General features: G+C 60.1%; 1 protein-coding gene across 1 annotated transcript in view; it reads left to right on the top strand.

The window, feature by feature from the left end:
* The first annotated feature begins 454 nt into the window (after nt 1-454).
* Nucleotides 455-27,503, top strand: part of LOC125345227 (kinesin-like protein KIF26B) — a 154,893-nt gene continuing 127,844 nt past the window's right edge. Inside the window, 3 exon segments of the mRNA XM_048337443.1 lie at nt 455-508; nt 608-1,129; nt 21,371-21,528. Of these exon segments, the coding sequence (XP_048193400.1) occupies nt 455-508; nt 608-1,129; nt 21,371-21,528 (734 nt within the window).

Genomic DNA, 27,503 nt, shown 5'->3' with positions numbered 1-27,503 from the left:
GCCGGAGCTGGGGATTTGAAAGTCGTAGTTGGGGTTGAAGCTCACGGGGGAAGTAAAGTGGCTCGGGTGGTTGTAATGGGGCAGGAAGTCAGACTCACAGACACAGGTGTGGCCAGCTTGCGGGGTGTGTGTGTGTGGGGGGGTGAAGAACGCCGGCTGGTGGGTGCCGTGTGCCGAGCTCTGTCTGGTTTGGGTTCTCCTCTGGCGGTCCTTCGCACGTGGTGCTGGTGAGATCACACGTTTCTTCCCACCTCTGCTCCCGGCCACGAGCGGCAGCCATGGGGTGAGCAGCATCTGGGGACGAGGGCCCCGCGGCGTGCTGGCCCAGGGCGCGGGGCGGGCGTCTGTGCCTTCCGCCCAACACCCCGGGAGGCCCAGGGCGGCCCCGGAGGCCCCGGAGCGTTGGGGCTTGACCGTGTGCTGAAGCTGTTGGGGAAAGGCGTTTCGGGCTGTGATGTCTTCGGCGGTTTCGCCCTCCCTGCCCGCCGTGGCGGCGGCGGCGGCTGCGGTGGGCCTGCTGCTCTCCGCTGGCTGATGTGAGAACGGCACGTGGCCGCCCTGAGTCACAGGCTCTCCTTTTTTTCCTTCTCCCGTGTGCGCTCTCCAGGATCCTGCCTTCTCTGCCGTGGTTCACGACAAACTTCAGGTCCCCAACACCACCCGGAAGGCCTGGAATGACCGGGACAACCGCTGTGACATCTGTGCCACACACCTGAACCAGCTGAAGCAGGAGGCCATCCAGATGGTGCTGACCTTGGAGCAGGCGGCCAGCGGCCAGCACTACGACGCGGCCCCCGGCTCCCCGCCCCCGCTGTCCCCCGGCCCTCGGCACGCCGGCAGCCTCCACCAGCCCCGGGACTGGGCCTTCGTGCCTGCCGCCTATGCCCCCTCCGGCTACACGGGCCCGGTCAACAAGCACAGCGGAGGCAAGCCCAACAGCCTGGGGGTCGGCAATGGGGTGGAGAGGAAGACCGGGTCCCCCACCCACCAGGCCAAGGCCGGCCTTCCGACGGCCACCAGTCCCAGCAACGGCAACATCCTCAACCCCGTGGCCATTCAGGCCCACCAGTACCTGGACGGCACCTGGTCCCTCTCCAGAACCAATGGGGTTACCCTCTACCCGTATCAGGTGAGTGCATTTGGGGTCCCCACCCTCTCCCTCCCAGGGCGCTCCTGCCGGCTGTGAGGGGGTCCTCCACCCCGCCCGCCCCCTCTCCTTCCTGAGAGGTCCTAACAGCCGGGCGGCTTCCCCGCAGTGCCCGCCGGGCGGGCCGGCCTGGCCCATGACGTCTGTGCCCCGGGAGCCGTGATTTGGGAGCCAGCCCCATTTCCTGGATGAGAATCTAGGACCGCCAGCCTGTCGGGGGGTGGGGGTGAGGGGGACGGCGGAAGGGACACACGCACGGCCTGGGGACCGAGACAGTGACACCGGGAACGCACCGAGTGAGCTCAGGCGGCTGGTGAAATCCCCAGTGGCTTTTCTGGAGGGTTTGAGGGCGACGTGGATTGTGAAGGGAAACAGAGCCACGGAGGAGTTTCCTAAGAAGTTGGCGTTCTTAGAGATGGCCGCGTTTTCCGTTACTGGGCACCTCGTCGCTTGCGAGTGACAAAGCGCAGGCCTTCCATTTCTGTTTCTCTTCCCGTTTTGGATGAATGATTTTCTTTTGGGGGGAGGGGGTCCTGATCTTGTGGATGGGCTAGAGCTCTACCACTTGAGCCACAGTGCCACCTCCAGCTTTTTGGTAATTAATTGGAGACGGGAATCTCTTGGACTTTCCTGCCCAGGCCGGCTTTGAACTGTGATCCTTAGATCTCAGCCTCCGGAGGAGTTAGGATGACGGGCCGAGTCACCAATGCTGGCTTAGATTTTCCTATCAGTGCTTACTAAGCCCCAAGAAAGCAGTGCCCTGGGGCCCCATGCTGGATGGGGCGCAGGGGGGTGGCGGAAGCCAGCCCTTGCGGAGGGTACGCGATGAGGCCCGGAGCCCACCGCGAGCCACGACCTTGACACTGTCCGTTATGTTCCATTGCCCCTTTCCCGTGGGAAGGAAGGAGATTCGTTCATCCTCTCTGAGCTGAAGGGAGGGAGGAAATCTGAGATGGAGCGATGGGAGCCTGGCTGTGAGTCCCTGTCCTCTGTGCTGTGACTGTCACCCGATGCCCTGGGCAGGGCCAGGCGCGGGCAGACTCCGTGTCTCCTGCGTGGACACCGCCCTGCGGCAGTTACTCCGTGCAGGAAACACTCAGCCCTTCAAGGTCTGGCCGGGGTGTCCTCCCTGCCCTCCCATCCTCCCGCTTCCCTTTCCTCTGGGTTGTGCTCCGTCCCGCTCTTCCCCGGCCAGGAAGCGGGTGTGGGTACGGGCCTCCAGACCCAGGCTGCAGGTAAGAAGCGGGGGCCGTTCCCCCACGGCTGGGGTGCACGCGGGAGGAGGTGAAGAGGGCCCGCTCCCAAAAGGGTCCTGGGGGCCCTCGGGACAGATGGAGGGTCCCCGGAGCCCAGCTCCTCCTACCACACCATGGTGTAACCACCCCTCGGTGGCAGCAGGGAGATTCTGGATGCTTCTGCTCTTCCGTGTTTCCAAAGCATCCCCAGACATATCCTGTTTGTCTGGGGATCCCAGCTTCTTTCTGTTTTTCTGGGATCCCCGCGGAAGAAAGAACCGCTCGGGGAGGCTGAGGTTGCGCCGACCATGCCTGTCGTCGGTGGCAGGCTGAGTGAGGGCACCCGCCGCCGTGGGTGGGCTCGGCAGACGGGGCCGGGGGCCGTCGGTGGACGTCGCCCGGGCCTCTGCAGGCGGCCTCGGGTGACCTTGAGAGTCCTCACGGGAGAAAGGACGAGAGCCAAGGAGGGGAGGGGCCGTCGCCGGAGGTCAGGGTGTCAGGACCGGACCCGAGGCTCCAGAGCGGGCGGGGCGGCTCCGCAGACCCGGGGGCTCCGGGCTTCCCCAGCTCGAGAGGAGCACGTATGTGGCCGTGTGCTCGAGCAGCGTGGGGAGCAAGCTGTGAGCCCCGAGGACAGAGGGGCCGAGGAACAGGAGGTGAGCTGCCCCCCACCCCCGGGGAGCCGCCAGCACACCGGCAGGCCCGTCGGAACCGGTCCACCCTGCTCCGGTGGTGTGCGGTGGGGGAGGAGCCCCCCCCACCCCCCAGCCAGCAGCGCCACCGCCCGCCAGGGCTCCTCGTCCTCACCGTGACCTAAGTGTCGGCTGCGGAAGCCATCCCGGCCTGGGCGTGGAGACACAGGAGCCTGGAGAGATTATAAAACAAATCCCCCGCGCTGAATCCTCACCCCACGCCGACGAAACAGAATGCGAGCCGCGGGCCGGGCGCTGAGGCCGCGTCCACAGTCGCAGGCACAGAGGGCGGTTGACAGCCAGCTTCCTGTCGCGTGGACACGGTGCCCGAGGTGATCAGCTTCCTGTCCCGTGGACACGGTGCCCGAGGTGATCAGCTTCCTGTCGCGTGGACACGGTGCCCGAGGTGATCAGCTTCCTGTGACCGAGGTGATCAGCTTCCTGTGACCGAGGTGATCAGCTTCCTGTCGCGTGGACACGGTGCCCAAGGTGATCAGCTTCCTGTCGCGTGGACACGGTGCCCAAGGTGATCAGCTTCCTGTCGCGTGGACACGGTGCCCTAGGTGATCAGCTTCCTGTGCCCGAGGTGATCAGCTTCCTGTCGCGTGGACACGGTGCCCGAGGTGATCAGCTTCCTGTCGCGTGGACACAGTGCCCTAGGTGATCAGCTTCCTGTGCCCGAGGTGATCAGCTTCCTGTCGCGTGGACACGGTGCCCGAGGTGATCAGCTTCCTGTGCCCGAGGTGATCAGCTTCCTGTCGCGTGGACACGGTGCCCGAGGTGATCAGCTCGGAAGAGGGGAAGGTCGGAGGTGTCAGTCCCGGGCCGCGGGGCCCTGTGCCTTTGAGCCCGTGGCGGGGAGGCACAGCAGCGAGGTGGCAGTTCACAGCGGAGGTGGCCGGGAAGCCAAGAGGAGCGGAGGCCCCGGTCCCATAATCCCCCTGAGTGTCGCCCTGGGGGACCTCAGCACAGTGCCCGAAGCTCCACACCCCGATACCCCTGAACTAAAGACTGAAACTCCAGCCACGGGGAGCTGGTCCTCACCGTCTGTCTTCGGGAGTCTTGGTCTTTCTCACGGAAACTCCATGCCTGTCTCTGTAGGCCCAGGCCCGGGAGAGGCGTTCTGCGTCGTCAGTCGGTACACACGATTGGAGTGGTACAGCATTCCTCCTTGACCGACTGTCCTCACGGTTCATCCTTGTATCCAGTGCCGGTCTCTTCAAGGCTGTAGACTATTCCGTTACTCATACGGACACGTGTTTGTCTATCCATTCCTCCGTTGATGGATACTTGGACAACCCACCTTTGGGCCCTTGGGAATAGCACTACTATGAACACACATGCGCAGGACTCACCTGCGCGCCTGCTTTCAGCTCTTCTGTACGTAGGTCCTGACGCAGAATTATATGGTTAATTCTGTTTTAGTTTGCTGAGGAACTACTATACTTTTTTTTTTTTTAACATTTCTATCAAAAGTGCATATAGGTTCCGATTCTTTCTGTCCATTCCAATACTCATGTTGTTCTTTCCTTCTGAGAGCCGCCGCCCTCGTGGGTGAAGCTGGCGTCTCAGTGTGGTTTTGAGTTACATTTTCCCAGTGGATAGTAATTCGTGCTAGAGTAGAATCTGCCTCCTAAGGCGGCTGGAAGGGTACCGTCCCACGCTCTGAGCTGGGCACTGGAAGCTCATGCCTGTAGCCCCGGCCACTCAGGAGATGAAGACCTGGAAGATCCGGGTTCAAAGCCCCTCTGGAGGCGTCGTGAGGGAGGAGGACGCGAGCCCAAGGAAGAAAGGCGTTTCCCGAAAGTCAGGGAGCTTACAGGAGCACCCCCAATAGGGTGGGTTCAGCAATCTTACCATGTGAGCTTTCAACGGAGAAATCCAATTTAGGAAACTTGACTCTGCCAATCTCCGTAGCCCAGAAGCGGCCGGATTCTAGAAAGTTTTCCAGTAAGATGAGCTGAGTGGTGAGATCCATTTGGTGTTGGTAATGACTTGCTCACACTGTGTAGCGGGGCCTGCCGGCTTTGGAAGCCGTGCATAACTCAATCAGCCCGGATTTTCCGGGTGACCTGAGCATTAGGTTACAGAGCACGGACACGGCGCGGGGCAGTCTGTGGGCCGCCACACAGCTGAGCCCTCGATGCTCGTGTGTGTGTGGGGGGGGGGCTCGCTGCAATGCGTGACCCCCCTCACTCCACTGCTGACTTGAGTATAGCAGCACAGGAGGCTCCCCCTGTTATTTGAAAAGGCCACTAAAATATTCTTCCATTTTAAAAATACTTAACCTGTACGAGGCTGGATTTTCTTCATCTGTCCCACCTGGACCGTCGTCACTGGATAGAAGACTGGAAAGCTAAGCAGTGCTTCCATTACGATAGTCTACTACCCCGTGAAGAAGGCTGGTGTTTTCTCCTACTTGACCTTCACTGCAGTAGTATAGACTTAATTCAGAAGGAAGCCGGTTCAGATAGGAGCTGAGCACACAATCTCGCTGTTGTAGTGTTGTGAAGATGCTTTGGTTTGCAAGCTGGGCGTTCACTGAGGGACAGGAGGGGGAGGAGGAGGAGGGGGAGGAGGAGGGGGAGGAGGAAGGGGAGGAAGAGGAGGGGGAGGAGGGGTGGAGGGGGAGGAGGGGGAGGGACCCACCCACCCACCCACCCACCCACCCGTACCCCTCAGACCTCCAAGAACAATTCCATTGGAAGAAAGCACGTCTCATAGTGTCAATCCCCCCTCGAGAGGAAGTACGTGCATACGTGCACGTGTGAGCACGCGGACATACACACATCCTATCCACACACGCACACGTGTTCATTTCCTAGAAATCGCACTTGAGACAGGCGAGTGGTGGGCAGGAACACAGAAGCAGACTGCCCCACGCCTTTCCCCGGGAACGGCCTCCCCGCTTCCCGTCCGTCCTCTCCCACGCCGGGAGGGAGCCCTCCCCACTCAGCCCTGACGGGGCGGCCGGGGGCGCGGCGGTCACCGTCACCCCGTTCACGCTGAGCGCCCCCGCGTCGTGGGGCCTGTCACGCGTGTCCCACGACATCCGGCGCGCGGCTGCTTCCTCCGCGCAGAGGGCCTGCCCTCGGGTCGGCCTCACCCCGCGGCTTTGATGGAGGATCTTCCGACGGTAGCGTCACCACGGTTACTCTAAACGGCTCGGGCTTCGAGTGGGGGTCGCTCGCCGCACCCTCGCGTCCCCTTGGAACCACGGCTGTGTTCTCTGGACTGCGCGTCCACGCCCCGCTGGCCAGACTCTTTGCCCTGGGGTCTTTTGGTGTTGAAGGTCGCGGCCGGGGCTGTGTCCACTCAGCCACTGCTGCATGCAGCCCATGGTGTTTTGAATCAGGGCCTGGCCGTGTGACTTTGAATGGGAAGTTGCGATGTTGTCCAGACTGGCCTTGAACTCCCGGCCCTGCTGCTTCAGCCTCCTGAGAGCTGGGATGCAGATGGGCGCGGCTGTGCACCTCTCCGTTCTGGGAGAAGTAGGTTCACGGGTGGGGTGGGAGGCGTGCCGGGGAGACACACTGAGTGTGCACCGTGTCCGTGGTTGTCTATCGGGCTTCAAGCATCAGATCCTTCTCGATCCTTTCCGGATTCCCCAGTGATCAGCCTGGCCCTCTGCCAAGCCTTGTCCCTCACCGAATGAAGGTGATTTGGAGCACTTGCCTTCTATCATGAGATGACACACTTCCACGAACCGGGAAACGACATGAACGGCGAGCGTCAGCACGGATCCCGTCCCTCAGCGCCTTCCTGCGCTTGGGGAGTCAGCAGCCTGAGCACATGGATAATCCGGCATCTCTGGGCAGGCAGGGCTCTGGTTTGCTCAGCAGTTCCGGTTCCCGCTCTCCAGAACTTGCTTCCTGCGCACCAGTACAGATTATTAAATACAACACCAAGGGTGCACGACAAACTAAAGATTCATCTCTGAGACGAGTGTCCGGATCTCAGCAGTAGGGAGACAGGGAGGAATTTGCCAGAACTTACTTGAAAAAAGAAAATCAGAGCTCCGACCACGATTCCTACATAACCTTTGAGAAACAGTTAAATGTGGAATGGATGTAGGTCTTTCCTTCCTTCTTTCTTTTCTTTCACTCTGTGCTGGTCCTGGGGCTTGAACTCAGGACACAGGTGCTGTTGCTAGCATTTTTGCTTAAAGCTAGCCCTCTACCACTTGAGCCATGGCTCCCCTTCTGCCTTTTGGTGGTTAGCTGGAGATAGGCGTCTTAATAATGTTCCCGTACAGGGCGGCTTTGAGTAGCTAGAATTACAAGGGCGGGCCCCTGGTGCCTGGCTTGGGTTCTTGTTTTCTAATTTAATCTAACATAATTGTGTTCACGAGTGTGGGGGGTGTGGGAGGAATTGGGGGGGGGGCTCTGAAGGCTGCTGGGGGTCAGGCTGGCAAGCCTTTCTGATCTGACTCCGCCTTGGCCTTCTAAGCCTTTCCTCTCATTGCCGGCCTCCCCTTCCCTACTTAACATGCGCTCGCGGCACACAACAGCAGGATTGCACTCTGCGAATGATGTGTGACTTTAATCATTTCGGAGTGGCCGGTGTTCTGGGTTCGCGATTGTAACCTGGGGGAGGTTCGGATGCTGAGGGGGAAGCAGTCTGGCAGGGGCTGTGGTGAGGAGAGCCGGCTGGAGGAAGGAAACGGCCGGGGTTCCAGCCCGCCCTGCTGAGTCTCCCTCTCTCTCTTCTCTTCTTTCTGTCATTTCCCCCCTTCCTTGTTTGTGCTGGGGCTGGGGCTTGAACTCGGGGCCTGAACCCTGCCCCTTGCTTTTCCTGAAGGCTACCACTCGAGCCACAGCGCCACGCCTGGCTTTTATTATTTCTCCTCCTTGTCCTTGTCCTTGTCCTTCTTCTTCTTCTGGCTAATTGGAGATGAGAGTCTCATGAATTTGTCTGCTCAGGTTGATTTCGAACTGTGATTCTCAAATCTCAGCCTCGTGAGTAGGATGATAGGTGGGAGCAGTCACGTTACTGGTGAGTGGAATTTGAACTCAGGGCCTCGGTTCTCTAGGGAGGCGCCGTAGCCTGCTCGCTCCTCTAACCGGAGCTCCCGTCCTTCGGCGTTCCTGTCGTGTTTTGGGACAGTCTTGCATTTTTGCCTAGTGTTAGCCTGAGACCGTGGTCCTCCAGACAGTGTCATCTGTGTGGCTGGTACTACAGCCGTGTTCCATCACACCCAGCTTTTTCTTTTCTTGCCAGTCCTGGGCCTTGAACTCAGGGCCTGAGCACTGTCCCTGGCTTCTTCTTGCTCAAGGCTAGCACTCTGCCACGTGAGCCACAGCGCCGCTTCTGGCCGTTTTCTATGTATGTGGTGCTGAACCCAGGGCTTCACGTATACGAGACGGGCACTCTTGCCACTAGGCCACGTTCCCAGCCCACACCCAGCGTTTTGACTGGGGTGGGAGTGCCATAGCTTTGCCCGTGCTGCCGTCCAGCTCGATCCTCCCGCTCTCCCTCTCCCGAGTGGTTGTGATGGCAGGCGTGGGACGCCACACACCGGCATGGCGCGTTTCTTTTGTCAAGATCGCCCTTTCCTTGGCTGGCTGAGGCATCCTCAGGTCTGGGCTGTCGAGGGGGCTGCCAGCCACGTGGGGGTGGGGTGCATTTAGGACGGGCTCCTCTGGCCGAGTGCCGCAGTGCACGGGACGCGCACCTTGGATGGCGGGAAGGAGCGGGATGGGGCGTGGAGCGGGATGGGGCGTGGAGTGGGATGGGGCGTGGAGTGGGATGGGGCGTGGAGCGGGATGGGGCGTGGAGCGGGATGGGGCGTGGAGCGGGATGGGGCGTGGAGTGGGATGGGGCGTGGAGTGGGATGGGGCGTGGAGCGGGATGGGGCGTGGAGTGGGATGGGGCGTGGAGTAATTTTCACAGGTGGGGCTCATAGTACCTTGGATGTGCTGGTTAAGTCACCGGAGCTCTCTCCTTGTACTTCGTGAGTCTGTCTCTACTAGAAAGCCAAGAGCAGAGCACATGGCTTGTACTCACGGGTCGCTCCTGCCCGACTCCTTCCTTCCTTCCATTCTGGGGCTTGAACTCAGGATCTCGCGCTATCACTTGGCCCTTTTAACACACAAGGCTGCCGCTCTGCCACGCGAGCCACAGCTCCACTTCTAGCTTTCACGGGGTTAGTTGGAGATCAGAGCCTCATGGGGTGGTCTGCCCAGGATACCTTTGAACCAAGATCCTCAGGTCTCCTCCTCCTGAGTCGCCAGGACTCCGGGTGTGAGCCGCTGATGTGGGGCCCCACTCTGTTCCCATGGAGAGCTCCACTGGGGGCGGGGGAGGGGCAGGAGACGAAGGGGAGCCCACGTTCTTGGTCTCGACAGTTTTGGAGCGAATCAGCGAGGGAGGGCCGGACCCCAGTCACCCCACCCTTTTTGTGTCTGAATTTCATTAACGCTTCTGTGAGTAAATCTGTTGTAAACCTGCCCTAAGGTCCCAGTTAGGAAGAGAAGTGAATCTTTGGGTTTGCTTAAAAAAAAAAAAAAAGAAAAAAGGAAGGCAATCCTGAACTCCTTTCAAAAGTGCCTTGTTTTTTTAAATAAGGCTTTTATCAGAAGCTTTCCACTTGTATGGAGGGAGGATGGCTGATTAATATAGAGTGCTCGAAGGGCTGCAGAACTGTGAGAATGGGCTAGGCCCTCGGAGGGAAGCTTTGGAGTCCACGTGGCGGGGGGGGGCAGTTAGGGCTTCGGCCGGCCCCCGCCCGGCTCCCCCCTTCCTGCCGTGAACACAAACACTGGGGAAGATGAAATCTTCATCCCGAAGGGTCTGTCACTGACTCACGGCGTATCTCGCCGTCTCCGCGTGCCGTGGAACTGCACGTAATGCGTGTTTTTATTAGTTCCGACATAAAATTTTTATGATAATGGCAAACGAAGGAGCAATTTAGTTTAGCAGAGTTTGTTCTTATTGCTCCAGCCTGCGCTGGAACGGAGGTGCCGTCGTCTGGGGGGGACCCAGGGCTCCCCGGGGCGGGGGCTCCGGGCGAGGGCTCTGGCGGAGGGGGGCCCCCAGGTGTCCCCAGAGTCCTGGGGGCCGGGGCGGAGGCAGCCCCGGGCCTTGTGGGGCTGCGTGGGCCCGCTCTATTCTGGGGGGAGGACACCGCGTCTCTGAAAGGCCTCCTACGGACTGTATTTCAGCCGGAGGGTTCCCGAGACAAAGGTTCAAGTGGCTCATTGTGGGCCATCTCCCACGGCGGGATTTAAACAAAGCACACGCAGAACAAGGCTCCTTTAGATCGCGGTGGCTTCGTACCAGGGGCTCCTGGGTGCAGGGCTGGCAGCCGGCTGGACGGGGCCCGCAGCGCCTGCCCCTCCCTCGCCCTCCGCGGGGGTGGGGGGGCAGCCCCTGCTGACCTGGATTGCAGGGACATTGCCCAAGCACGCACCCACGCCCCGCCTCTTCCTTCCCGGCGGCTTCGTGAAGATGGAGCGCCGCAGCGCTCGGCCAGCCCGGGTCCTGACGCGGGGGCGCGTGTGCGCAGGGAACGCGGCGGGAAAGGGTTGCAGTGACAGGAGCTGGGAAATGAACGACAGGATTATTAGCGACGTGCCACGCTGAGGGCAGTCAGCTGAGAGGCCGGGCAGGTGTGGTGCTGCTTGGGGAATTCTGGAGCCAGGTCTTGTGAGACGCTGTTCGACGTGCCGTCTCATGGCGAGACAGAGGCCCTGGCTGACATCGTAGGCATCAGATGGTTTTGCACGTCAAGAAGCTCGAAGCCAAGAAGGTTCTAGGAGCAGGCTCCCGTAGCTCACACGTACAGTCTTACTCAGGAGGCTGAGGCCTGAGGACTGTGGTCCGAAGCCAGCCTGGGGAGACCAACCCGAGAGACTCTGACACCCGGTTAGAACGAGCAGAAAAGTTGCAGAAGTGGAATCGTGGCCCAAGTGTAGAGCACCAGCCTGGTGCAGAAAAAGGTAACACAGATGGTGAGGCCCCGAGCTCAGGTCCTGGCGTGCACATGTATGCACGCACACGCGCGCACACGCAGAGTTTCCCAGGCATCGGGTGGCCCTGGCTCTTGTCGGGGCCATGCTGGAGTCATGATGACAGCAGGCTGCTTGCCTGACTCTCGGACGCCCGTGGCCGGGCGCTTCCATCACCTGGGCCGCTCGGTGCTCCTTGTAGGACTCACCCCGTCAGAGATGGAGTCTGTGTCGCTCGTTGGTCACATCTCAAATGGGGTTCTGTTCATTTCCTGAGGGTTCTCGCAGCAGATCCTCTTCCAGAAGCATGGTTTTCATTCTTTCTCGGGGTGCTATTTGTCTTTGCTTCTTTTGGAAGAGCAGTGTGTGTGTGTGTGTGTGTATCTTTGCATGCATAGGTGTGTATATGTAGTGTGTGTATGTGTGTGCATCTTTGCATGCATGGATGTGTGTCTGGTGTGTATCTGCACATGCATACATGTGTGTATGTGTGTGCATCTTTTTGTGCATGGGTGTGTACTTTTGCAAGCGCAGGCATAGGTTTCTTAACTTTGGCCTCATCTCAGCATCTAGAAGAAAAAAAAAATACAGAGTGTTTCAAGCCGACAACAACACGTACACATGCTCTTTCAGTCTTGCCAGTGCTTCTGACTGCTCGCGGGGTCCTGGAGAAATCCAGATAGCGTGGTTCACAGTGCTGTCACCACGAGACTCTCAGGGAGTAAAAGTTACCCCAGCGCTGGCCTTCTTTTGCCCTCATGGTGCCGACCTTCCAGAATGGAGACATTGCTGTCCACATGGACCAAGGGTCAGTACATGCTGAGTGTTATCTTCGGGACTGAAAAGGGCAGGTTTGGGCAGATCTCTCTCAGAGATGGCCTGGTTGATTGCAGCGTCTAATCTGAGAAGCAGGGCTGGCGTGGGTGACTGTCCCACACGTATCGGGGCCACACCGACGCTAAAGCCCCTCCGTGCCGGGGATAGAGCCATGGGGGGGGGGGTGGAAAGATGGCAGACTTACCTGAGGTGTTGCTACTTTCCCCAGAATAATTTAATCTGGGGGAACTGCAGCAAGAATGATTTTTTTTTTAAAGAGCAGCACAGTCTTTTAACTCAGGGTTTGATGAATAGCTTTTAGTTTGTATGAAAGGCAAGAGTCCCAGAAGATCAGCTCTATTTTAAACAGCATACTCCAGGGACTCGAGGTTTGTAACAAAAGGGCAGATATGGAAGAGATGACCTTGCAGGTCCAGCTTTGCTGGAGAATAAAGCTCCCTGGCTGGGGCCTCTGGGGTGGGGAAAGCCGGTCGTGGCTCTGGCTTGTTGGCAGGGGAAGGGAGTTAGATGTGCTTACTGTAAGCTAATTGGCATTGACTTTGCGAGGCCTGACCCGCATTATGAAGTTGCAGCAAGTGGAAAGTACAACTGAGCTCTGGGAAATGCCAGAGCTTGCACAATAAGACTGAAACATCAGCATCTTAGATGAACAGAGAAGAAATGTGAGCAGAACCGCCCGGTGAAGGAATGGAGACCCCGGACGGGACGTTCCAGTACAGGGGGGGGGACCCAGAGTATTTATTTGGTGGAGAGACTTGAGAGCATACAATTCTTGGTGTCCCCTCGCACAGCAAATCCTGTCTCCGCTTAACTATGCAGAAAGCATGGGGTGCTGAGAAAATAGGGCAGCCGACTGGAAGAAATCTGAGCAGAGGCAAAAACTGAAGTCTGGAATTTTGTTATACAACTTGTGAGGTCTAGGATGACAAAAACGTTCGTATTCTAACATACTAAAATGTTCTTAAATTTGAGAATTCAAAGCTCAGGGGTTGTTTAGAGAATACACGAACATTAATAACAGGAATAGCCTCGAACCAGTGTGCCCAGCTGAAAACCGTCGCTGAGCTCCGTCAGCTCAAGGCTGAGTCTCTGCCATTTTGAGGCACAGCTCCACTTCTGGTTTTCATGCGAGGTAAGAGCCTCATGGACTTTCCTGCCTGGGCTGGCTTTGAACCACAATCCCCAGATCTCAGCCTCCCGAGTAGATAGGACTATAGGAGTGAACCGCCAGCCCCTGATCCCCAAAGCATTCTCAGTGTTATGTTCCTGGTGAAACATAAAGTGAAAACAGGCACATGTAAAGAAGTATATTTTTACTAATACTCTAGATCTTGCGGCTGCACCAGTTTCGAAAACCGTCCAGCGTAAAACGTCCTGGCCCTGGTGGCGAGCCGGTTGGTTGCCTCTTCTGTGGGGCTGTGCAGTGGGAGGCTGAGGCGCTGGTTCTGATTCGCAGCCATCTCCACTGGAGAAGGGTGTGTGAGTGAGTTTATCTGACATTCCCGACGTCTCTGCCTTTGGGAGCGAGGTGGTGGGCTTTGAGTAAGGCCCTGTGATTGGTCGTTTGGGTAGAACTCCCGCCTGGTTTCACATTCACCGGCAGACGTTGACCAGTTGTCTCTTTCTCTGTGTCTCTGGGATTTCCAAGCATTTCAGAGAGCCGATGCCCTACCCGTCGGCCTTCTGAGGGGCGTCAGCGAGGGCCGCTGCCAACCGAGGGGCTGTGGCACAAAGGAGGGATGACCTCGGCAGCCCGGGCCCCGCGGCTTCGCTCGGACGCTTGACTGTTCTAGAATGCACGGAGTGCCCGTTGCAGCTCCGCCGCTTTGTGTGTAGGATGTGGCACTTCTGCAGCTGGTCAGCAGAAGCTGGGAGGCTAAGTCAAAGCTGGGACCCCCCCCCCGCGTGGGGTGGGACATCCTTCCCCCCACCCCACCCCTGTTCCCCCCAGGCATCCTCCTAAGGCAGGGTACCCCCCTGAGGGGGCATCCATGGAATGGTTGCTTGACTGAGGGTTTAGCATGGCGGTAGGACACATTCTGTCGTCAGCTTTGTTTGCACCTTTGGAACATTCAGATGGAATACGATGGCTGTGAGAGCCCCGGCTTTGGCTTGCAGTGCGGGGCGCACCGGGCTACGGTGTCTCATTGTATCCCTGACGTAGGAGCCGCCCATGTTGGGCAGATGGTGGCTGGGAGGGGACAAACCATGCAGACTGAAGACGTCGGGCCAGGAGTTGGCTCTCCCCGTTGGCCGGGGGGCCGACGCCTCCTTGGCGGGCTGCCGGGTGACAGGACTGCGAGGTGGCCCTCACACTCAGGCGCTGGCCGTTCTGAGCCACTCCGGGCCACGTGGGCGCCCACATCCCTCGTGGAAGTTTTCTTTCTTTTGCTCGAGAACGTAAGGAAAATGCAAGGCAGTGGGGCCGCCTCCGGGAATGCGCCTTTTCTGTTCCAGGCCGAATGCGCTCTTGGTTTCCTTGGAAGTTATCCAAGCAGGAGCTGAAATCTAGCTGGGGCTCCGTGACCCGAGCCTCAGGAAGGAGTGACTTCCTAGAGATGCATGGCGATGACCTCGCCAGGCGAAAGCCACAGCCAATTAAGCCTGGGTGGAAAAGGCCGCCATCTATATGAGAATTAAATACTGCATCCGTCGCCGCTAATGGAACGTGCAGACTCTCATGGCGCCGCGCGTACCCTCGAAGCCGGGAGCCACAGCCTGGCGTCCCGACGGCTCCTTCCAAGGCCGGGATTCCTTCCTAAACGGCAGAAAGAAGAGGACAGCTCCGTTGTGTGAACCGGGTCTCTGGATGGCTCTGCGTGTCTGAACCATGGCGGGCAGTGGGCCTCCGGCGTCTGGGCTTGCTTTCCCTCTCCTGTGGTCCCGGGGGCACCCCCCAGGGAATTCTGCTCCCTAGGGGTGACTGTTAGGTGCACCCCGCTCCAGCTAAGGAGAAGCAATCACCGGGCTCCCCCCTCCTTTCCGTTGCTCAGTGTACACTTACTTTTGCTTCTCTTTCTTGCCCTTCATGTTGACTCATCTTCTTTTCTCTCTTTGTTCTTTCTTTCTCCACCCAGCTGCTTGTCTTATCCCTATTAATACTGAATTAAGTGCATACAGAAATACCTTACTTTTTAATCAACCCCCCCCTTTTTTTTTTTACCATATCCATACTTTAAAAAACAAAACAGGACAGTCCAGAGCCAGGCGCTGGGGCTCACGCCTGTAATCCCAGCAATGCAGGAGGCGAGGATCTGAAGACTGTAGTTCGCAGCCAACCTGGGCAGGAAAGTCCATGAGACTCCTATCTCCAATTAACCAGCAAAAAGCTGGACGTGGAGGTGTGTCTCAAGTAGTAGAGAGCCAACCCTGACAGACACACACAACAAAGGCAAAAACAACTTTGTAGTCCCTCAACACCAAACAAAACTCCTCAAAGCCCCAAGCCACCCAGCTGAAGTTGGTTTTCCTTGGCACGTACTGATGGGCACCTACGGGCCAGGCCTTCCCGCTGGGACGAGAGCTCAGTGCGCCACACACCTCAGCAAAAACCAAAAGCAAACAAGACTCTGGTTCCCTCAGTCCGGGTTTCGGGGTGCTTGGAGGGGCTCCCAGGGTGGCCGTGGGGAGAGGGGGGGGCCGGGCGGCGGGCCGAGCGCGGACGCTGACCTTCGGGTGAAGGGACAGTGACGTCCCCCCCCCCCCCGGGAGAAGAGCCTCCGGGAGATCTGGAGCATGAGGAAGGAGAGACCAGGGGGCGGCCACCACCCACTGCGGTGCCGGCGCCAGCACGGGGGCGGCCGGGTTCCGAGGCCAGCTCGACGGTTGAGAAAGCGAGCAAGGGGAACATCGAAACGGAGAGGCAAAGGGTGACACGCGGCAGCGCTGCTCACAAGACAGTGCGTCCCAGGCTAACTGCACGCCTTGGCGGAGGGCGGGGGGGGGGTGGGGGAGGAGGGGGAGGGTGGGGGACCGATAAGGGAGGAGGTGACAAGTTTGACAAGGGATGTACTCGCTGCCTTACGTATGTAACTGCAACCCGCCTGAACACCACCGTAACAGTGAGAAAGGAGAAAACGCCGGCTCGCGGTGCTGGCTCCGGTGGACAGGAGCCCAGGGCCCAGCCGCCGGGCGTGGTTTGGTTCTTATTTGGCACGGGTGCGTCCCGCCTCACGGGTGGTAGTCGGGATTCAGCGGGACAGCGGGGGCGGGGCTCCGGTGGCTCAGGCCCGTCATCCTGCCTACAGAGGGGGCTGAGGGCGGGAGGATCGCGGTTCAAGGCCAGCCCAGGCACACAGGTTGGTAAGCCTCCCTCGCCACACCTGGGATCTCCCCGTGACGGGGGGGGGGGGGGGACACCTCGCACGGGGTTAAGTGTGCACGGCCGTCCTCCGCGCGTGGCCGCCCGGTTCTCGTGCTGACCGAGCACCTCGTCGGGGTGGCGATGCTGTCCCCGCGCACCTGGGAGGCGGGTGCGGGGAGTTCCCACAGAGATCACAGCACATCCTTCAAAGCACGCAGGCCGCTGGTCGGCGCTGCCCGAGGGCCTCAGGCAGCCCCTTCCCCCTCCAGCAACACCAAGCATCAGAGCAAATGGCCCCCAGGGGCAGGGGCCAGATCAAGCCCCGATAAGGGGGTGGGGACCCAGGGCCCTGGAGGGGCAGGAGGAGGAAGGTGGGGCTGTAAATGGAGGGGCAGGGGAAGGGGGGCCCCGCCCTGGTAGCCTATTGTGGGATCCTCTTTTGCAAGAGGTCACAGAGTCAAATGCTTGGATGGACAATTTTATGGCCACTAATAAAATTTATAGCCAAAGCAAGCTAAGATAATACGGGTAATCAGATGTCCTGGTCTGGGACATAAGACTCTCCTCCTGACCTGGGGGAACTGCTGGGGGAGGGAACGTGTCTTTGTGACTCAAGGCCAGCCTGTCCCAGAGGTGGCAGGGGCCCGGGGGTCGTGGGGATGGGGCCCCGCCTGGGCCAGGCTTCTAAGGACGATAGGGTGGCAAGAGCACTAAAAAGGTGAATGTCGTGCCTCACAGTAACTGCTAAGGCAGGGTCTGGGCCCTTTCTGACATGACAAGAATGCCCGTGACCCGGCCGGGGGAAGGGAGTGTGCAGAGAAGATCAAGCAATGTTTAATCCACAAGCTGAACGTACGGGTGGTTTCCTTAGGCCGCCTCCTCCAGCCTGCCTCGGCCCGTCCTCCCTGCCCGCCTCCCTTCCGTGGGGGGGGGTGGGGGGGGCTTAGGTAAACCAGCCCTGCTCTGCAGGCTCCGGGCGTGGGCTCGCCGGATGAGTCCCTGGACACTAGGACTGCCCCACTAGGAACCGGGCTCGCTGGGGTGGGGCAGGGAGGGTGTGAGTGCGAGCACAGTGGATGACAGCGGCCTGTCGACCCCAGGGAGACACACAGGAGACTCGCCGTGCACGCTGGCCTGTGCGTAGAGCCGAACCCGATTCTGAGAATAACCAACGCCAGAAGGAAGCGGTGGAGTGGCTCAAGGGGCAGAGCGTCTGCCTCGCAAGCACGAGGCCCTGAGTTCAAAACCCCTGTGTCGCCAAAAAGAGGCGACATGTGAGATTTGCCGGAGGATAGAAGCCCCTGGCGGTTGGTCCCCCGTTGATCTTGCCACCACCTCTGTAGGTCACCGGGCAGGGACAGGCTGGAAGGAATCAGTTCACTAGTGACGTGGGCTGGTTATGGTAACCTAAATGTTACCATCTTAGCCCTTTTTTGTGTGTGCTGGTCCTGGGGCTTGAATTCAGGGCCCAGACCCCGTCCCTGAGCCTTTTTGGTTAATGTTAGAGGCCTAGCACTGGAGCCACAGTTCCACTTGTAGCTCTTTGGTAATTAATTGGAGATAAGAGTCTCACAGACTTTACTGTCGGGCTGGCTTTGAACCGCCGTCCTCAGATCTCGGCCTCCCGAGTAGCTGGGACGGCAGACAGGTGCCACGGACCCCTGACATCAGCCTGTCGTGTGATCCCGTCCTGGCGCTCCGATCCCCCAAGAGCACGGGCGTGTCCCGACACGGCGCCGCTCGCGACCCGCGCCCGCCACCAGCCCCCGTGGCGGCAATCGTGAAACGGTTTGGGTCGTCGCCGATCGAGATTACTCATCGGGCGCCCATAGTCTGCCAAGCCACAACCCCCCGACGTCCCCGCGGAGGTAACAAGTGACGTCAGCAGAGCTCGTCCCGAGGCGGGCGACCCTCGCTGTGCGAGGGGGGGCGGGGTCCGCCGGTGCCGCCCGCGCGCTGGGGTTCGTGTCGGTGCGCGCGGCTGGCGCACGGTGGAGGGGGAAGCGGCTTCGGCCCCGCTGTCCCCGCGCGGAGGGGGGAGGCCGGTGACGCCGTGGCCGACCCCCCCCCCCCATGGGACCGGTGGCGGCTCTCAGAGCCGCTCCTCCGGAGTCAGCTCCCAAGGGGCTTTAGCCCAGATGGGATCCCGGGGTGCGAACCCGGTGTCCCCCACGGGGTGACGCTAGCCCGGCCCGGCGTGGAAGGGGATGACGGTGACCCCCGCGGCGGATGAGGGGCTTCCTGTCCGGCTGGGCTTCCCGCGCGGCCGTGGTTACCCTGAGACTCCGAAAGCCGACGTCGGGCGGGAAGAATTGCGCGTCTCCTGGCGTCGGAGACGAAGGTTAAAGGAGGAATGTATGACGCAGAAGCGCTCTGCCCTTTCCTTCCGTGTGGACAAGCCACGCCGGGGGGGGGGCGGGGGCGACCCTGGAGGCCGAGCCCGGCTCCCAGCTGCCCCCACGTGGCTCCCAGCTGCCCCCGCGTAGCTCCCACCTGCCCCCGCCCGGCTCCCAGCTGCCCCGCGTGGCTCTGTGCTGCCCCCGCCCGGCTCCCAGCTGCCCCTGCGTGGCTCCCACCTGCCCCCGCCCGGCTCCCAGCTGCCCCTGCGTGGCTCCGAGCTGCCCCCGCCTGGCTCCCAGCTGCCCAAGCCTGGCTCCCAGCTGCCCCCGCCCGGCTCCCAGCTGCCCCAGCCCGGCTCCCAGCTGCCCCGCGTGGCTCCCAGCTGCCCCGCGTGGCTCCCAGCTGCCCCGCGTGGCTCCCAGCTGCCCCACGTGGCTCTCAGCTGCCCCGCGTGGCTCCCAGCTGCCCCGCGTGGCTCTGTGCTGCCCCCGCCCGGCTCCCAGCTGCCCCTGCGTGGCTCCGAGCTGCCCCCGCCCGGCTCCCAGCTGCCCCGTGTGGCTCCCAGCTGCCCAAGCCTGGCTCCCAGCTGCCCCTGCCCGGCTCCCAGCTGCCCCAGCCTGGCTCCCAGCTGCCCCGCGTGGCTCCCAGCTGCCCCGCGTGGCTCCCAGCTGCCCCGCGTGGCTCTCAGCTGCCCCGCGTGGCTCCCAGCTGCCCCCGCCCGGCTCCCAGCTGCCCCCGCCCGGCTCCCAGCTGCCCCGCGTGGCTCCCAGCTGCCCCGCGTAGCTCCCAGCTGCCCCGCGTGGCTCCCAGCTGTCCCGCGTGGCTCTCAGCTGCCCCGCGTGGCTCCCAGCTGCCCCGCGTGGCTCTGTGCTGCCCCCGCCCGGCTCCCAGCTGCCCCGTGTGGCTCCCAGCTGCCCAAGCCTGGCTCCCAGCTGCCCCGCCCGGCTCCCAGCTGCCCCAGCCTGGCTCCCAGCTGCCCCGTGTGGCTCCCAGCTGCCCCGCGTGGCTCCCAGCTGCCCCGCGTGGCTCCCAGCTGCCCCGCGTGGCTCTCAGCTGCCCCGCGTGGCTCCCAGCTGCCCCGCGTGGCTCCCAGCTGCCCCAGCCTGGCTCCCAGCTGCCCCGCGTGGCTCCCAGCTGCCCCGCGTGGCTCCCAGCTGCCCCGCGTGGCTCCCAGCTGCCCCGCGTGGCTCTGCGCTGGCGTGGCTCAGATCCCCCGAGGTGGCTGGATATTGATCAGCGCTCTGAGGCTCAGGAGCTCCGGCCCCCGGCGGCCCCCGGACTGGGGAAGTGTGGGGTCGCACGTTGGTGGCCACAGGTGGCCAGAAACTCGACTTCAAATTAGTCCGGGGCGGGAAAGTCACGGGCACCTGCTAAGGGGACTGTGGAAGTCCGTGAGCCCACGGGCCGCGCCGCCCTGCCCCCTGACACCCACGCCCTGGCTGAGGTCCCCTTCCCTGGACCACGGACGGGTGTGGCCCAGGCCAGAGACGTCGCTTCCTCCTTCCACACCGCGTGGGACACGCAGAAACGGGCCGGGGGGTGGCTAGGCGGCAGCGCGCCCGTGCGGAGCCCGTGTCGGGCCCGAGTCCTCGCGCCGGCCTCGCCGAAGGAAAGAGGCAGACACGGGAACACGAGGGCGGTCACGTCCGCTGTGCGCACGCGGGAAGGGCCTCGTGAGCCCGCCGCGGGTGCCCGGCGCCGCCGTTCACGCCGTGCGTTCCCTCGCTGGCTCCTCTGCTGCCCCGGTGTCACCGGGTGCCGGGCTCGGCCTGGGCTTCCACGGACACAGAGCGTGGCCCTGAATTTGAAGGTTCGCTTGTGGTCGGTGGGGCCGCAGCCGGCAGGGCCGTGTCCTCGCTGCCCCGTGCCCCCCCTTTCCTTCGGAAGCCGGCAGCCGCCTCTGCCGGTCCTCTTGGGTGTCCTCCCGCGGGTCGGGCTTCCTCGCGAGGCCCTGGGTGAAGGGGAGGAAGAAAGCGCGTGTTGGCGGAGTTGGGGCTGGATCAGGCCAAGGCGTTCCCAACCACAGGAGGAGCTTCGGATCCTCGTGGTGAAAAGCGCGGCGGTTTCCGTGTGCCGGGGCTAGCGGTCGGCTGGGGGTGGGGGGGTGGGGGGGCTCTTCTGCACGCTGCGTTCCTGCACCTGCATTTTCTAAGGGGGTGGAACCGCCTTCTACTCAGTGTGGACGGGTGGGCGCAGGCCAGGATTGGAGCGGTGGGTCCCTGCTCCCCTTCCTCAAAACCACCTTCCATTTTGCAAGTAGACATGCGTTTCAGGGTGACGGGTTTTCCTGGTGGCACGCGGAGGCCGGTCCCCACTGTCCCCCCTCTGGCCGTGAGACCGGCACTGGGCGGGGTGTGCCTCCGCGGCTGGCTCCCTGCACCCCGGGAGGTGCGCACGGGCGCCGGCACCGTGGAGACCGTTTATCTGAATGAGCCGGAAGGAAAAGGAAGCCTGTGGCAGCGGTCTAACCCCCCCCCCCAAGCCCCCCAAGCCCGCCGTCGCTCGCGGGGGCCGCCCTTGCTCTCGGGTTCTCCGGTGCACCCAGGCTGGCTTCTCCCTTCCTGGCTGCCCGGGAGGACGCGGCCGCCCCGGTCACGGCCTCGCAAGCGTGTGCGTGCGGGGACGCCCTTCCCTCAGCTGGAGGGGAGACGCCGCCTCCGCGCCGCACGTGGTCAGGGCCTGCTCTTTGCACTCTTGGCAATGAGGAGGCGGTGTCACGGCTCATGCGAGGAGGCGATCCCCGAAACCCACGGCCTCGTGACGGCAGGTAGACGCAACGCTTCCTGCTGCACCCTTCCTCCAGCCGCTGCTGGGGGGGTCAGAGGCAGGGGGCCCGGGAAATGAGATGTGTCCGTTTTCTTCGTCAGATCTCCCAGATGGTGACGGAGCCCGGCCGGGAGGGACAGACAGAGGCGGCGCTGAACCGCAACAACGCAGACAAGCCCTCGGCCTGCAGCGTCGCCGCCCCGCAGGGCCCCGGCGAGACCGCCACAGGGGCCTCCGTGGCCGCTTCCTTCTTCGCAAGGTAAGAGGAGCTCCGATCCTCGCCTCTTCCTGCTGTGCCCGGCTGGTCGCCTCCCGCGGGGACCAGCTCAGCTACGAGAATTGGAAAGAAATTGGGCCATTCTTTGGCTTGGCTCTTTGAATAGTGCCAGGGACCTCATGAGCTGACAGCTGTGCTGTGCACTGTGGTGTATGTACAGGACTGGTGTGCACTGTGGAGTGTGAACAGGACTGGTGTGCACTGTGGTGTATGTACAGGGTTGGTGTGCACTGTGGAGTGTGTACAGGACTGGTGTGCACTGTGGTGTATGTACAGGATTGGTGTACACTGTCGTGTATGTGCAGGACTGGTGTGCACTGCGGAGTATGTACAGGATTGGTGTACACTGTCGTGTATGTGCAGGACTGGTGTGCACTGCGGAGTATGTACAGGGTTGGTGTGCACTGTGGAGTGTGTACAGGACTGGTGTGCACTGTGGTGTATGTACAGGGTTGGTGTGCACTGTGGAGTGTGTACAGGACTGGTGTGCACTGTGGTGTATGTACAGGGTTGGTGTACACTGTCGTGTATGTGCAGGATTGGTGTGCACTGTGGTATATGTACAGGGTTGCTGTGCACTGTCGTGTATGTACACGATTGGTGTGCACTGTAGAGTATGTACAGGATTGGTGTGCACTGTGGAGTGTGTACAGGATTGGTGTGCACTGTGGTGTGTGTACAGGGTTGGTGTACACTGTTGTGAATGTACAGGATGCTTAGCCGGGGACCTCAGGCAGCAGATAGCTGTGGTGTGCACTGTGGTATATGTACATTATTGGTGTGCACTGTCCTGTATGTACAGGATTGGGATGCACTGTGGAGTATGTACACAATTGGTGTACACTGTGCTATATGTACAGGATTGGGGTGCACTGTGATGTACACAATTGGTGTGCACTGTGGTGTATGTACACGATTGGTGTGCACTGTCCTGTATGTACAGGATTGGTGTGCACTGTGGTGTATGTACAGGATTGGTGTGCACTGTGGTGTATGTACAGGATTGGGGTACACTGTGACTTACATAATTGGTGTGCACTGTGGTGTATGTACAGGATTGGTGTGCACTGTGGTGTATGTACACGATCGGTGTGCACTGTCCTGTAGGTACAAGATGCTTAGCAGCCTCTTGGGCCTCAACCCACTAGTTGCCAGGAGTCCCCTCCTGCCTCCCTTCGCGTGACTACCAAGACGTCTCTGGACGTGGTGAGGTGTCTGTGGGCTGAGCACTGGTGCTGTCAGAGCCGGTGGCTTGGGAAACGGTCCTCCCCAAGGCGAGGACTTGGGAGGCACAGCCCTGTGTCCAGGGGTCCCGGGTTCATCTGCTTGTTGCCACAAATGAATTGCCAGACAATCGACTGTTAAATAGATGGTATTTTTCCCCTTTCTTGACAGGCTAGCTGGATAGTTATCAACTATTATTTAGAAAATCTTGGAAAGTTTTGTAAAAATGAGGAACAAAAATGAAAGGTATTTTAACAATGCTTTCTACCTAATTTTAGCATCATGGCAGAGACAGGGCTGGAGACAGGAGACAGCTGGGCAGGCATCTAATTCTATCTCCTTTTTTATGAATGGAAAATGTAGGGCCAGAAAAGTTCAACTGTGAGTTAGTTTATAGAAAACCCAGAAATAGAAACCACACAGACTCCTCTACTTCTTCCCCGTGAGTCAGCCTTTATCTGATACTCGGACCTTAACCTTAGAAAATAAGTCTTGGCATTGGATTTTCCAGCCCCTGTGTACACTAAATGTGGGATGAATGGAACCCTCGGAGTGGAGGCCCAGCCCTGCCTTAGTTTACTCATCTGTAGAATGAGGGTGACACGCTGATGGTTGATTAGAAAGTGCTTTGCCAAAGTTAATTCAGCATGGCGTGGGCCAGTGGATCGTCAAGAAGGACTGCTGTATGGTTTTCCTTACCAATACAACTGGCAACGTTCAGCGGAGCTGGGGAGAAGGGCCGGCGACCAGGAAAGGAGCAAGTCGGAAGGCGCAGCGCCTGGATCTTAGTGGGAGACTGACTTTGAGGGGCTCATTATACTTTTGCACCCCATTTTCTGTCCCCCGGTGTGGTCTGAATGTGGGGGAAGTGAGAGGAGCACGGGTCAGCAGGTCCCCGGTGGCGGCCGTGGTGGGTGCTGCGTGGCCCTGCGTCTCCGTGCTGTGGCCGAGCTGACGGGGCGGCCGTGTCTGGCCATCGAGAGCGGCAGCGCACAGAGGCGGTGGGGAGCGCCCGGCGTCGGGATCGGAGCTCAGGCGGCCGTGTGGTCGGCCGGACGGTGGCGGCGGAGGCCGGCGCGCGTGAGTCAGGGCGCCCCCAGGAAGCCCCAGACACCCCAGGACGGCAGGCCGTGGCAAAGCCGGCCTCCCCTGCGGCCCTTGCTCACGCACCAAAGGGCAGAATGGAGACAAGTGGACCAGGGAGCAGCAAACAGATGCCCATGCGTGTGTGCGCGTGTGCGTGTGCACCCACCCCCACCCATACACACGCGCGCGCACACACACACACACACACACACACATGCCCTCCCTCCCCGTCCCAACGACTCTCCTGTTGTGCTCTGCTGTTATCCTCACCATTGAGCTTTCTGTGGCACTGAGTGGCCAGATCCCGTGTGCGTGACGGTTCCGCTGGCTCCCGGGATCGGGTAGCCGAAAGAGGGGCGAGTGGGACTTAGCGCAGCCAGCCCTCTCCGGGCCGGGCCCGGGCACCTCCTGTGCCCCCCGTTGCCAGTGGGGGACGGGGCCCTGGCGGGAGGGCGGCAGGCAGAGCCTTGGAGGCCCACGGTGGAGGCCGAGCCCCTGTGCACGTCGTCTTATTCCTAACAGGTCTGAGCTTCGTGGGCTTGTTGGAACCGTCTTCTTACTCGTGCTTATACGGGCGAAGTGAATTTTAGCTCTGTGACTGCGGTGTGCCTTCGTCGCCCTCGGTGACAGGGCGAGGGGGGGCTGGGAGAGGACAGGAGTCTATTTAGTGCCACCAGACTTCTGAGCCCGAGGACACAGACCCAGGCCTGGAGGAGAAGGGCATCCGTGACGGCCCGGGAGACCACCGCCGAGGCCCAGCCTTCCCACCGTTGTCGCTTGTGTTAGAATCCCAAGATGGACAGGTCACCCCCACCCCCTAGCCGGCCCCGGTCACCCTGACAGCGAGCACGCCAGCCCGGGTCACCAGGGCCGCGCTCTGTGGTCATGGCCAATCATGGCAGGGGGCGTGCAGGGCTGGCCGCGGTCTCGGCGCGCTGTGGGAGGCGCTGGCCGTGGGCCCCTTCCTCCACAGGCCTCTGGGAAGTCCGCGCGGCGGGTGCAGCTGGAGGTTGGCGAGCACCGCGCCACATCTGGAAATCATTTGCACCGCTTTGCTCAGGTGGCTTATGGGATGTTTGAAGACAAAGCAGCGTTTGAGAGCCCCAGGGATTGGGGAGTCTCGTCAAACGGCCTCGACGTCTGCCGCCCTGGTTCTCCAGGCACATTTTGATGGTACAGGGCCTTGGGCTGGGAGAGGACACGGAGGAAGGCGTGGAAAGCCGGGCCAGTCCAGGTTGAATCCCATCGTGATTCAAGTTACTAGACAAGTAACCCCTCTAAGTTTCTCTTTCTTTTTTCTTTTTCCTTTCTGGTGACAGTACTGGGGGCTCGAACTCATGGCCTGAGCACCATTCCTTACCTAAAGGTGGGCAGTCTATCTCTTGAGCTTTTGCTTCTGGCTTTTTGCTGGTTAATTGGAGAAAAGAGTTTCATGGACTTTCCTGACTGGCGTGGTGCAGAGGAAGTGCTCTACCCAGTTGGCCCTTAGAACTTTCTGGCAGAACCAGGTGCCATTGCTGGTAGGAAACATCGAAGCCCCGCCGGGGGAGCCACCCCGGAGCTGCGTTCCAATTACTGGGCTACATGCTTCTAACGTTTTGAAGGTGTTTGATTCTCAAGTTTTATAGCCCTAGAAAAACATGTCTCAAATCAATAAGAAAACTAAAGAGAAGGGAAAGGAAGGAAGGAAGTAGCAGTAAAGAATCCTGTTAACCGTGTGACGCGGTCACCCAGCTAGTTCCCCGTGAGCGGGTCTTTGAACCCGGAATGTCAGATTTCAGAATTCATGAACCCGAAAGGCAGCGCCGGAGATGACTTACATGCGAGCCGCCTTGGCTTGGGCAGAAGCTTCGATCTCTAAAAGCATTTGGTGAGTGAGTGTTCAAACGCTCTTACCACGGTGCTCTCTGCCCCTCAGTCCGGCTGGATTGAAGTCAGCATGAGGGGCGAGGCCAGTGGTAAAAAATGCACCACCAAAGCGTAGGGGGAAAGAAAGGCTGTCACCAACGTATTCCTGAGCTTTGTTACTGAAATGCAGCTGCCATTCCATTCCGTAGCAGCTCGAGGCTGATGTACGAGGCCGTCTCTGTGCGATCCCCGTTCCCCTCGCTCTCCTCGCTTCCCCCACCACACTCCCTTGTTCACGCTGCTCTGGGTGCCTCCACAAAAAGCGTTAGGACCGTCCTCTCCCGGGCTGTCTTTCCGGGGGTCTGCGTGGCTCAGACTCCCTTTCTGTCCACGTCTGCGCGCGCACACCTCCTTTGCCCCCCCCGCCTTGCCCCCGCCGGGTATGTGTGGATCTCACACCGAAGGCGTCTCCAGATTGTCCTCCACTGGAGTTCTTGGGGAACTCTGCGCCTCTCCCCGCTCGGTTCCGGCCACATGCTCAGGAACTCAGTGGTTCCCGTAGCTCCAGGATGCTCTGAGAGATAGCATCGTAAGGAAGTCTTGTCAGGAAATTGAGCTGCTTCTTCCAGTGCGTTCGGGCTGAGATAAAAAAGCACAGGATGAGTTAAGCCGGGGAAAGACTTATTCGCGACAAGACTACAGGAGCAAAGCTGGGCTCTCCATCTTTCCCCTGCCTTCCTGAGACCTGCCTTTTCCTCCCCTGAATACACCTCTTTGTTTCTGTCCCTCTGTCTTGATTTATTATTTTAATTCTGTAGCTGTCTGAATGAAGTATGAAAAGCGTTTGGGAATAAAATCATGTGGAAGGCATTAGGGAAACTAAAGATGTATTATGGTGTGTGACGTCGGGCAGAGGAGGTTCGGTGCGCTGACAAATTGGGTTGCTGATGAAAACAGACCTGTCCCCCCTGCGGGCTCCTTGTGGACTTGGGGGACACGGGTTTAATAACGTGGCTCGTCGGTAGAGGTGGAAGGGAACCGTGGCCAGTCCTAGGGGCACCTGGGACGTCTGTACACAGGGCCCCCCCCCCAAGGGGAGCGTTGATTTTCTTGCCTCTAAAATGGACATGAATGTTTCTATTTCTGCTTTCTGATGACTATCTGATGAATGTTCCAGTCGCTTCGATCTGAGTTAGTGAGCTTGGGAACCAAGCGCCCTCTCCCCTCAACACACACGCGTGTGCCCCGGCCCGTCCATGGTAGGTGTGCAGGGAATGGATGCAGCCAGGGCGGATCAAGTGTGCGTGCGTGAAAACGTAGCTCTGCGTGGCTCCTCAGAAGCGCTCGGGACTTAAGAAGGAGCCCCGGGTATTGGGAGGTGCTTTGGGCTAAGCCCATCCTCATCTTCCTAGGGGCTGGCATGAGTGATTAAAGAACCACCAGATGGGGCAGCACATGGAACAGTTCCACAGCTGGTTCTAACACGGTGAGGCTCAGCATGTTACTTCTGATAATCACCTGTTAGTTTATTTATCATAGGAACAAATGGACTTATCCTCCCGCTGTCACTGGGAGCCTTCTCTCCTGGGGCCCGGAGGGCTTGTTTGGGAAGCCCACTGAAATTTGGGAGGTAGGAGTTCACAAGACTAGGGATGGCGGCACGCGCTGTTGCCTTGGCATGCTCCCCAGGCAAAGCTTGGAGAGTCCACAGTGCGTCCCTCCGGTCCGTCCATGAGAGCAAAGAAAGGGACCTGCAGTCACAAAGGGGTGTCACGAACGCCACGTACGCGCTCTTGAAT

The sequence above is a fragment of the Perognathus longimembris genome, unplaced genomic scaffold (genome assembly GCF_023159225.1).
Source record: "Perognathus longimembris pacificus isolate PPM17 unplaced genomic scaffold, ASM2315922v1 HiC_scaffold_5425, whole genome shotgun sequence".
In the NCBI taxonomy this organism is placed as follows: Eukaryota; Metazoa; Chordata; class Mammalia; order Rodentia; family Heteromyidae; genus Perognathus; species Perognathus longimembris.
Note: the sequence above shows the minus strand (reverse complement) of the source record. Positions and strands in the feature narration are given on the sequence as shown.